At 44.6% G+C, this 12,510-nt stretch overlaps 1 protein-coding gene across 5 annotated transcripts in view; it reads left to right on the forward strand.

The window, feature by feature from the left end:
• MVB12B (multivesicular body subunit 12B) overlaps positions 1 to 12,510 on the forward strand; it is a 97,418-nt gene that overhangs the window by 36,623 nt on the left and 48,285 nt on the right. For 4 of the 5 annotated variants that reach the window (XM_081847754.1, XM_081847756.1, XM_081847753.1 and 1 more), the window contains exon 7: positions 4,313 to 4,410. In XM_081847754.1, coding sequence (XP_081703880.1) covers positions 4,313 to 4,410 — 98 coding nt within the window. Of the gene's footprint in view, positions 1 to 4,312; positions 4,411 to 10,293; positions 11,024 to 12,510 lie in introns of those variants that run through there. The other variant, XM_081847755.1, reaches the window with a different exon arrangement.

Genomic DNA, 12,510 nt, shown 5'->3' on the forward strand with positions numbered 1-12,510 from the left:
TGTCATTTAGTCGTGTCCGACTCTTCATGACCCCCTGGACCAGAGCACGCCAGGCATTCCTGTCTTCCACTGCCTCCCACAGTTTGGTCAAACTCATGCTGGTAGCTTCGAGAACACTGTCCAACCATCTCGTCCTCTGTCGTCCCCTTCTCCTTGTGCCCTCCATCTTTCCCAACATCAGGGTCTTTTGCAGGGAGTCTTCTCTTCTCATGAGGTGGCCAAAGTATTGGAGCCTCAGCTTCAGGATCTGTCCTTCCAGTGAGCACTCAGGGCTGATTTCCTTAAGAATGGATGCATTTGATCTTCTTGCAGTCCATGGGGCTAAGAGATTAAGAAGGTCTGTTTAAAAAAGCTTGCTCAAATGATGAGTCGTTTGCCTAATGCCAGCAAGAAATGACAGTAGGCAACAAGTGAGCACAGGACATTAAAACTGAGAACAACAGGCAGGTCGAAAATGTAGGTAAACATGAGGATCAGGAACTTGCTATGAATGAGGAAAGCAATGGAAAAAACAGTGTAATTTTTTCAAAGAGGGGCATTAGAAAGGGTGGAGACTGTTTCAGAATAGATTGGGATGTCAGCTTCCTGTGAGTAGATTTTATTCTTTGTTACAAGGAGGAAGTGGGAGGTTGGTGGTGGCTTTCTCCTGAGTGTTTTTGCTCAGTCTTGAAAGGATGTTTCTGTCCCTTACCTGACCCCCATCTCTTTTGTGCCATTTTAATGCTGGTGGGGATGGAGGTGGGAGATTCTGGCTTTCCAGAATGTGCAGGAGAAATGATAGTAACTGGCACTGGCTCCTATTAATGAGAGCCTTCCTCTATCTACCTCCCACCTCTCAGCATTACAGATTCTCCTGAAGTCTTAGTAATTAATGTTAATATTGTTCAGTGGCAACTTTTCACAGGAGCACCGTTGAATGGCTTAGTGCCTGCACACCGCACATGCAAATCGGCTCCTGTGCGCACCTAGTGATTTTGTATCCTCACTTCCGTCATGCCGTTTGCCGCAAGTGGAGTTGTAAGCATGTCATGCATCGCCTGTGCGTTCAGCAAGTGTGTCAAAACACAACTTCAATTAATTTGCTCTAATTATGGCTCCAGAGAGAGACTAGGGGCTGTATTGTTCCTCATTAAAAGACATTCTCCCTCCCCTCCCCCCTTCTTTCTTCCTCATCCGCAGTCTCCCACCGTCGCTTGTTCTTGTGTATCCCATACGGGGAGAATTTCTGAGCAAGAACACTGACTTGCATTTTAGGGACTGGGTAGAGAAGGATTTGGTCTTTGAAAGGCTCCACAACTGCCCATTCAAGTGTTGCATCCAGTTAGTGGAGGGAGTGGGAATACCGGGGTGGCCTTAAAATATCTATGGGGGAACTTCCAGCCCATGGCCCTAGTCTGATGGGATATAAATCAAATATATCTGTATAGAAATGAAACTGTTGGTATCAGGAGAACCTCTCTTAGGAAGCGTTTTGGAGGTGGGAGGATAGGACAGCTTGACCCTGCTCTGGTTGCCCACCTCTGATGTCTGAGGGGGAGTTGACTTGATGGTCTGAGAGAGCGGGTAGGGAGACAGAGGTTACAAGTAGCCAGAGTGGTGTCCTCCAGATGATGGTATACTACAACTCCCAGCAACTCCTCGGCCAGCATGGCTAAGGGATGACGAGAGTTGTCATCAGGCAACATCTGCGGGGCTACAGGATTCCTTGTTCCTGATTAACTGCTTTAAGAGTCAGTGATTATTATTAATATAATATAATATAATAAAATAAAATAATATAATGAAATACTGTTCCAGGCATCCCTAGGATGATTGGCTGGAGGAATGTTCTAAACTTATTTTAAGATGATGATGATGATGATGATGATTTTATTTTAAAAACCTGTAACTGATTTTAGATGTTTTTAATTGGAATTGTTTTTAGAATTTTTAAATCTGTGTTGGAATGTCTGCTGTTTGTTTGTTTCATTCAAACAATACATCTGTTTTGCCACCCCAGGGGTCCTTTGGGAGGGTGGGTGGGTTAGAAATTCAATAAATAATAAATTATTTAATTTTTACATTGGGCTTGCACTTGCTTATTGATTGATTGATTGCCTGCCCTTCACTCCAAGGTCCCAGGGCTGCTTACAGTAGTTAAAGCACAGTATCGAAAGCAGTTTAAAACAACTTACGAACAGAAAAATAAGAGTCCTAAACAGATACACCTAAAGGGTCAAAAGCCAGGGTGTATATTATTTTTTTAAGGGCCCATCTTATTTTTGTGATGGCAGCCAGTGGTGAGCTTTCAATCCACGTGATGACACTGTGCCCATTAAAATCCTGGTTAAGTGATCATGCTAACAGCAGCAGGATGGTTGAAAATAAAAAGGACCCCCACAGTACCAAATCACGTTTCTCTTTCTCTCCTCCCCACTCCGTCTGTGTGTCTGTCTTCATTTGAGTGTTCCACTTCTTCGTATAAGATCAGAGCCCCCCCCCCCACCACTCCCAATGCATTTCTAATAAGCCAACTTCAATGATTACTCCTCTTCTGTTTTTTATTTTTGCTAAATGCCTTCGCAGCCGCATCGGAATTAGCCCTGCGGTTTTGAACAGGCTCAGTGCAGCTTTTTGGCAGCTTCGATCAAAGGGATTTGGGGGTTTGAGTTGCGCCTGTTCTCTCGCTCCTCACGCACACCAGCCCCACCCCCCCAATCTGCAATAATTTGATGAAGAACTTCACCCTAATTAAATATTCAAATGCAGGGCCCGCGTCAATATGGCTTCCCGTTGGCTCGGAATGATGATTAATTGTATTCAAAACTCCGGCGGCCGCTGTTCATTTCAACTCTTCCATTGTTTCCAGATTGTTCCTCTCTCTGGCTTGCTGTTTCTCTCCTCCGCTCCACACCTCCATTCTCTCTCTCTCTCTCTCTCTCTCTCTCTCTCTCCCCCAACCTGCTTTTGTTCGGGTTGGGTGTGTGCGTGTCTGTGTTTCGGGATTGAAACTAGTACAGTAATTGATTTGCCATATGGTGCCAAGCTGCTCACATTTAACAATATGTGTTTAGGAACTTGGGGACTTTTATAAATTGGGCTGTTGTTGGTTTCTCGTGTGTGTGTGTGTGTAAGTGTAAGAGAGAGAGAGAGAGAAAGAGAATGTTCCACATCTAATTTCCTGTCTATAGAATAAAATGACAAGCAGTTTTAAAGGCATAAGGAAAACACATTTCTGCTGTTGGCTTGCAGGGATAAATAAGTTTATATCCATCCTGGCCAACCAGCAACGCTTACTTAAAATAAGGTCCCATCTGTACTATACGTTTAAAGCAGTACCCTATCCTTATAAACATTGATGGCTCTCCCCTCCAAAGAATCCTGGGAACGGTAGTTTATTAAAGGATGCTGAAAGTTGTTAGGAGCCCACCGTATTTCGCTCCCAGAGCTATAATTCCCAGAGTCCCCTGGGAAGAGGGTTTGACTGTTAAACCACTCTGGGAATTGTAGCTCTGTGAAAGGAATAGGGTTCAGTTAAACATCAATACAGCATCATTGGCTGGTTGAAAAAGAAAACAAAAAACATACTGCAAACACCTATCGAAGCAATACAGTTTTCAGAAGGCATCTAAAAGAACACAGGGACAATTCCTTCCTAATCTCTACTGGCAGGGAATTCCACAAGGAACCAGCCTGCCCCACTTAAGGCTCAGTTCCTAGTGAAGACCTGCGGAACCTCAGGAGTATGTAGAACCACCAAAACCATCAGATAATCCCGTTGATTGAGATGGAACATAAAGAATCGGACCAGAAATGTTTAGGGCTTTTTGAATGCAGTCTGCTCGCAGCTCATGTACATTTAACTTGGGCGAATTCAGCTTTATGTGCTTGTTTGAAAAAAGGGGGAGGAATGACAGCAATCCAACCCGCCATTACACTCACCATGGGGAGAGCATTTGGAGATACAGGGAAGAGTGTTCAGCAGGCTTGGGAGACTCTGTGTCCCCTTGGGAGAACACTTGGAGGTGAGGGGAAAGTGTGTTTTGACCGTGTGCAATTTGACTTGCATCCTGTCCCTGGAATGTAGCCCCCATGTAAGTTGAGAGTCGACAGTTCCTTGACCCTGGCCCCAAAGGAAATCAGCAAAGTATTCAAAAGTTTGGGTGCCACCACCAAAAAACCTGTTTGCCCTACCACCCACCTGTTGACCTCCTAAGAGCAACAAGACCTTTGGAAGCCAATCTCAAGACTTAGACAGGTCATGCTTGGTTCTAGGACTCCTATTGCTGGCAGCCTTGATCTTGTAACAACTTGTTTTGTTTTTCCTTGCTAGGCATATATCTCTGACACTTCCGGCCAGTTTTCGAGGGAAAGGGCATGGCACTCGACCAGACTTTGAGTACCAGCACTCCAATTTATATGCCATATCAGGTAAGACAAAGTGTTAGTTACTCGTTTTTTTTTTTTAAAAACCATGCTAGATAACTCAGAGCCATCTTTGACTGCCCAGGCAACTCAAACAATCACCTGGTAGAGTCACTCTACCTTTATAGGAGCATGACGAAGCTCAGAATCTGTTGCAATGCTGCAGAAGATGGGGTGTCATGCTCAGATGTTGTTCTCACACGTCTTAAAAGGATCCTCCATGTCGCTAGCAGAAGCTTCAAGTTGTCCGCAGAAGCAGGTGGTCTAATTGGGTGCTGGATGCAGGGCTCAGACATGGTTCTTATAAGTCTTAAAAGGAACTGCCCTGTGATCAGAAGCCTCAGTTGCCTGTAGCAGCCATTGGTTCAGTTGGGTGCTACAGTCCGTGGAAAAGTCCCATTCCAGCCTCATCTCTCTATGCTGCTGTCAGCTGCCCACTATTCCTTCCCGCTGATGGGCCCCAGCAACTCGTGTTTAGAGCTGTACCAGCTGGAAGTCCATAGATTTCATATAGCAATCATGACTAGGCGCTGTTTTTAGACTTTCTACTATGGATTTGTCTAATCTGCTAATTGGCTATGCCGGGGCCAGGGAACCTTAGGCCCAGGGGCCAAATCCAGCCCTCCAGGATTCTCTGGCTCTCTGGACTCCTCCCAGGCAACACACCTCACTGGCCCTTCTCAACCCTTGTCCTTGAGTGCTTTTGCCCAGCTGGGATGATTCTTAACTTGTCCCAATGATTCATGTTGGAACCTCTGTTTAAAGCACTCTCTGCATCCCTGCCTGTTGTGGCAGCGAATTCCATAGCTTCATTATGCGCTGAATGAAGAAGGACACCATTTTATCTGACCTGCATCTTCCAACATTCACCACAATAAATACAGTAAATGCAAACCCAATGTAAAAGAACAGTATATCTCTGAATAAGAGATGCTTGGACAAACTAGTTTCTACACCTTCTTCATGAGCGTCCCAGGGTCATCTGGCTGCCCATGGGTAGAATCAAGAGTTTCTAGATGTGATGGAGTTGTAATCCAGCAAAGTGACCCATTGAATTTGCTGGGCCCTGCCAAGGGGAAACTGGGATTTATCTTTTACAAAGGGAAAGAAAGTAAACTGTGAAATTCTGGCAGGGGAGTACTGTTGCACTGCAAGAAATGCAAAAAAAAAAAAAGGGGGGGGAGGTGCTGTCAGCTGGTTTTCCTTCCTTGGCTTTTTCATGTGTTAATGGTGACTGGCACTTATAACAGAAGAACATGGCATTAACTCATGTACCTTAATGAAGGGGCTGATCAAATGGTAATCCTGGTAGGGTTTTGTTTTTGTTTTTACTCAAGCTGCCGCTGTAGGTTTCTTCCAGAGATGGAATGTAACGATCGCATAATTCATGTAGGTGTTCATTCCCCCCAATTTCCTCCCTTGTTACTCTGGTGTGGTCTTAATTGGTTTGGAAATGAGGAGAGCGGGAATGCTGCCCTGGCAATGATCCCGGATCGGGGAAGAAGGTTTGGGAGGAAGTTGAAGAGATTTCCCTTCCCCACCTCCGTGGAAACCACAGCTCTGCTCAGTTTTGGATGGGCTCTTCTGCCTTGGGATGGCTTGGGAGGGAAACCCGCAGTTCCATTAAGGAAACCGCAAATGTTTGGCTAGATCTGACTACAGATCCACCTGGCCCTGCATTATTTCTCTGACAGTGGACAGTCACAGGGACATAGGAAGCTGCCTTATACTGAATCAGACCATAGGTCCACATTGCTCAGTGTCGTCTACACCAGGGGTCAGCAAACCTTTTCAGCAAGGGCCGGTCCACTGTCCCTCAGACCTTGTTGGGGGCCAGACTATATTTGGGGAGGGGGGAATAAACGAACTCCTATGCCCCACAAATAACTCAGAGATGCATTTTAAATAAAAGCACACATTCTACTCATGTACAGTGGTACCTCGGATTAAGTACTTAATTCGTTCCGGAGGTCCTTTCTTAACCTGAAACTGTTCTTAACCTGAAGCACCACTTTAGCTAATGGGGCCTCCTGCCGCCACCGCACGATTTCTGTTCTCATCCTGAAGCAAAGTTCTTAACCCGAGGTAATATTTCTGGGTTAGCGGAATCTGTAACCTGAAGCGTATGTAACCTGAGGTACCACTGTAAAAACACCAGGCAGGCCTCACAAATAACCCAGAGATGCATCTTAAATAAAAGGACACATTCTACTTATGTAAAAACTTGCAGATTCCCAGACCATCCACGGGCCGGATTTAGAAGGCGATTGGGCCAGATCCAGCCCCCGGACCTTAGTTTGCCTACCCATGGTCTACACTGACTTCCAGCAGGGGTTTTAGGCAGGGGATGTTCCCAGCCCTCCTTTGAGATGCCGGAGTTTGAACCGAGCACCTTTTGCATCCAGAACAGATGCTCTATTACTGAGCTGCAACCTTGCCCCAGAAGCCCACAACCAAGCATGAAGGCAGTTCTTAAATTATGGGGGAAATGAAAGTTGGGGTGGGGTGGTTATTAGAGCACCCAACCCCATTTCTGCCCCTCACTAATTTTAGCCACACCATGTCCCCCTCCGTCTAGCCTTTTGAAAACAGTTGTGAACAGGGCCACCACAAAACAAAAGGGGTCTAGGACATCCCTCTCCTCCCCCCAACTGGTAATTTGAGCACTGCATAACAGTGATGCTATCCTGCTGCTTTCCCCTGGCATCTGATTCTTCAGGGGTGGGGAGCATTTTTCAGACTGAGAGATGCCATCCCTTTCTGGACTCTCTTCCAAAGGCCACCTGCCAGTGGTGGGCGGAGCTAGAGGCAAAACCAAGAGGAACAAAGGATGTGAAACTTCCCCCATTGTACAGTAGGCTGGTTTCTACACACCACTCTATTCTCCACGCAGGCAAGCAAGAGGCCTCAGAAGCCAGGGACACATTCCAGCCAGGCAAAGGACACTCAAGGAGGATGTCAAAGAAGACCAGTGAGGGCTGTGTCCTTGCAGAGAGGGGGTGTGGCCTGGAGAGAGTTCCAAGTGTTAGGCAGAGAGGCTACATTAGACCCCACCAGGCCAGAGGTTCTCCTCTCCTGGAGTACTTGAAAGTGAACACAGGCTGTCATGGCTAGTACCTGTCGGCAGATCTATCACTCCTGTGTCATCTGCTCCATGCCTTTATAAGCGTTGCTTGCTGGTTCCTGAAGGCCATGCGTGCTATTAAAAGACCCAGTGGGAAGCCTGGCTGTGTTTTGTTTTAAGCCTGCTTTCTCCTATCTGCATGGCCTCACCTGTACTTCCGTTTCTTGGTCACAGTGAAGTGTGACAGACAATGGCGATAACTGGATTGAGAAGTCAGAAACTGGCTTAATTAGGTTATAGATACTATTTCCGCCCACATACGATATGGCCCACGAGGCGTAATTAAAAGTGGTTGCTTGGACCACACATCTCAGGTAGCATCGTTTGAGCTTCTCAAAACCACGAGGGCAAGCAGAGAGCGAGAGAGCAGCGAAATGACAGAGGCCAAGGAGGGATGTGTATTTACACAGGGGCAACAGATAATAAAGCATGGAAGTGAAGCAGAATCCTGAATGAAGTAGAAGTAGAAAGGGGGGGGATTATTTATAATAATGGGAGTCAAACAGAAGGGGGAATAAGTCACTTTAAGGGTGCATAAATTTTTACGATGGCGCATAAACAGCCATAGCTTGTCTTGTCTCTCTCCCCGTCTGTCCCCGCCAATAACGAGGGACGGACGGCGCTGAACATAAAGGAGGAATATAATCAGGCAGAGGGAGGGGACGGATGGGAAGGCCTGGTGGATTGATCGCAGAGTGTGTTTGTATATCCCAACGTAAAAGGTTGGAGGCTGACAGGTGGCCGGGTTTTTCCACTGTATAAAGCCATGTGGGGGCTGTCAGCCCCACGCAGGCGGCCTCGTTGCAATTGATGAATTGCCTGCTTTCTTGATTAAACCTTCCGTCACTTAAGAAACAATAAGCCCAGGCATGGATGGGAGAGAGAGGGGGGGGGACACGTCAAGAAGTGTGTGTGTGTGTGTGTGTGTGTGGTGGGAGTCTGTTTTACCTTTCTGCAGATGTTGGGCACAGAGTACAATGTGTATTATTAAAATGAATGTGGCATTTATATTGTCTTGTTTCTTTTGTGAGAGAGAGGGCCTGTAAATTATATGTTAATAATCAGATGGTAGGCCCTTTCCAAGAGAGCGAGAACTGAGGTCTTCAATCAGTTTAATTGGTAGATTAATCAACCAGAGCTTTGGTTGACTAATCAAAGGACTGAGGATTTATTTTTCTGTGGTTACGTTTGTGTATTTTGAAAACCAATACACCTTTTTTTTATACTGGTGTGTTACAGGATTAACTGTGTGTTACTGTAATGCTGAATGAAAAAGGAAATATACACAATGGCTTTTCTGCTAAGAATGAGTGGATTAGTTTTTCGTCATCATGTACTTGCTTTGGTATGTGAAAAAGCCATCTATGATTAGATTTTGGAAATAAGGCAAGTGTGTTTAAATTTAAATCAATGTAGTTTGTTAAAAAGCAGAGTAATCTGCTAAAATATCCTTTCCTCAGTTGACAGCCTTCTTAGGCTTACAGCACAAAGCATTGTTGATTGTCAATACAAGCAATGTGTGTGACTCTGCAACAGTGGTCGGCTGATTGGTTAGGGTTGTTGAATTTACCTGAGTTTCTAGTAGACTCTGAAGATCTACCTGCAAATTTCAGGTCCTCTTATAGTTGAAAAACAGTGATGTCTCTAAGCATATTCTGAACCTAGGAATTTGTTTTCATCATCTATACCATGCTGAGGTCACTGTCTTTTTATACACAAATCTACTGAAGGGCTTCGTTTCAGCCTCCATGTTTCAGTGGAAAAAGTGGGGGGGGGGTTGTGTTTTGTTGTTGTTGTTGTTTTGCTATTGTTAAACAATGCTAGTCAGAAACTGCTAATGATGCTTTATTGAGATTCTTGCTTTGTAGGGGGTTGGACTGGATGACCCTCAGGGTTCCAGCTCTACAATTCTATGATTCTATGAAATTTGGGGGGGGGTATCTGAATTCCTCAAGTGTGACAGTGTTCTTTGCTACAGCCTTTGAAACCAGGATGTTAAAGGGAAGGTGAGTCCTGAGTCAAAATTATCTGTATATTCAAACTATTTTAAATCATGAATTATGCTCATATTTTAAAAGGCACAATCTGTGTAAATATCTTTTGAGTTGTAGCTAGTGTAGTGCTTCTTAGAGTAGACACTGTGAAATTGACTTTTAAGTTCATTAATTTCCATGGGTCTGTTCTGAGTAGAATATTCAGCACAGATAAAAGAAAGTACTTATTCAGGCAGAACATAGTTAATCTATGGAACTCACTCCCACAAGAGGCAGTGAAAGCTACCAACCACAGCTGGAGGCAGTAAGGCTTCTGAAAGCTAGTTGCTGGAAACCACAGGAGGGAGTGCTATTGTGCCCAAATCCTGCTAGAGGGCTTCCTATAATGGGTATCTGGTTGGCCGCTGTGAGAACTGGATGCTGGACTTGATTGGCCATTGACCTAAGCCAGCAGGCTCTTTAGTCCAATGCTATTATGTTAATTTATGTGGATACTATCCACTCTGCATGCACACACGCTGTGCCTTTTAGAATAAGAGTGTAACAGAATCCACAGTTTGAGAGTATTTGTTGTTCTTTTGTCTCTGCTGTGGTTGTTTTAATAACTGCATCTGGTTTTTATGGTCTGCAGACCAAATAGACTAGTACTGCAAAAAAACAAACACCTCCCCCCCCCCCGTCATATTTGTAGATCCAGGTATGTTTAATCTCTCTCTCTCTCTCTCTCTCTCTCTCTCTCTCTCTCTCTCCCCCCCCCCCCCCAATTTGCAGAATACAAAAAGACAGGTCCTTCTTTCCTCCAGTCTAAATTTTGGCATGGTAGCAAATAGAGGAAAGTGGTGGAAATGGAACAAAGAATAGCTATTCAGTAGTTTGTCATCCTGACCATTGAGTTGCATTAACAATAAAAATAATGAATTAGACTTATGTGTATAAGCAAATTCCAGCCACGGTTAAGCATAGGCAAACTCTGTCCCTCCAGATGTTTGGGACTACAATTCCCATCATCCCTAGCTAACAGGACCAGTGGTCAGGGATGATGAGAATTGTAGTCCCAAACATCTGGAGGGACAGAGTTTGCCTATGCCTAGAAGCATATTTTATTTCAATGGTTGAGATGCTGGTATACTAAATTATCCAACTAATATTGAAAGTAGCCTTATTTTTGGCTACCTCATGCTCCATATTTTTAAATAAATATCAATTCATAGTGTGTGTTATTTTAATAAAAGCAATGTACAGTAACAGAAAAATCAAAGGAGCTCATTATAACATTTGTAGTTAATTTGAACTACAGTATGCTTAATCCTAATTCTTTCTGCGCTATTGATTACAATGGGACTTAGGTGTTCTGTTCAGCTGGCCACTGGATCACATCCTTTGAAAGATGTCAAATTGAGGAGTGCAAATATTCCATCAAAAGTTTGTGCTAAACAGATCAGCTTTTTAACACCTTGGCAGCTTTTGCAGTGAAGTTAATAAACAGCTTGTTTCAGGACAATATGTTAATGGTCCCCAAAGGGAAGAGGATTGGTCTGGCTTCCAAAAAAATGTGGGGGGGGGGAGGAATTTGGCTGCAAGCAAAAGCCGTTTCAGTTGCAAGATGTTTCTTCTCTACAAACTCAAATGGACACACAAGCTTTCAGAAAGTTTTACAAATGAATCGTGCATTACAGACAAATCGGTTGCAGATTTTTTTCTGGTACTTTTTTCTGTCAGACTCTACACTTGCAACTATGTTAGCTTAACCATTTAAATTGCCCTTACTTGGCCTCAGTGATGCCCTCATTTAGCCAAATCTAATAGACTCTCTAGTGTTGTGACATATCACCCTGTGTAGTGCAAGGATGGGGACTGTGACTCTTATCAATGTTGCTGGACTCCAACTCCCATAATCCCTGAGCATTGGGCATACTGGTTGTAAATCTAGATGTTGGCATCTAGCAACATCTAGAGGGCTACAAGTTCCCCATCCTTGACATAGACTGCAGGGTTCTAAATCCATTTGGAGAATCTATGTATGTAGATCAGACAGTCACACCTTCCCAAGCCCAGCATGGATAGCATGGGGGAGAGGCATAGGAACATAAGAAGAGTCCTGCTAGATTAGGTAAATTGCACCTTCCCCAATAGCAACCACCTCATGTCATATGACCAACAAGGAAGGCCTTGTTTGTAGTGTTACTACCGAGGACTGCCTGGTTGCCCCCCACGCAGGAGTGCCAACTTGAATAAAATATCGGGGCCTCAGGTAAACGCTACCCTGCATAATTGATCACAAGATACAACACACACTATTTGAATGGCAATGCTCATTAACTTTATGTAGAGAGTGCTGAAGGAACCTCAGCCACTAGGAGTTGGCTCCTATGGATCCACAACAGGGCCATTTCAGTGGTGGTTCCCTGGTAGTGGAATGCCCACGCAAAAGAAGTGCACCTGTCTCCCATCTTTCAAGAGGGATTTGAAAACATTCCTGCTTATCCAGGCATTTGGTGGCTGAAGAAGACGATTCCTGGCAGCCCCAAGATCACTAGATGGAAGAAAGTTTTTAAGCACTCTTACATTTCTTAAAACTGGAACTGATTTTTATATGTTTTTCTGTTGTAATTGTTTTTTAGAATTGGTTTTAGAATGTATGCTTTGTTTTAAATCGTACATTTCCGGGGGGGGGGGGGGGCTCAATAGGCAGTAAGCAATAGCTCAGGATCCTCTCCTCACAGTCACCAACCAGGTGGGAAGACTGCAGGCAGGACAGGAGCACAACAGCCCTCTTGCATTCCTCAGCAGCAGGTCTCCAGAGCCATAGTGCCTCTGATGCTGGAGGGGTCTATTGCCATCATGACCAAGTAGCCATTGACAGCCTTATCATCCATGAATTGTGTGTAAACCTTTTTATAAAAAAATCTGTCCAGATTTGGTGGCCATCACTATAAGTTGTGATAGCATATATTTAGCTGTGACTTTTTGCATTGCAGGGAGTTGGAC

This window comes from Podarcis erhardii (assembly GCF_964252035.2).
Source record: "Podarcis erhardii genome assembly, chromosome: Z".
NCBI lineage: Eukaryota > Metazoa > Chordata > Lepidosauria > Squamata > Lacertidae > Podarcis > Podarcis erhardii.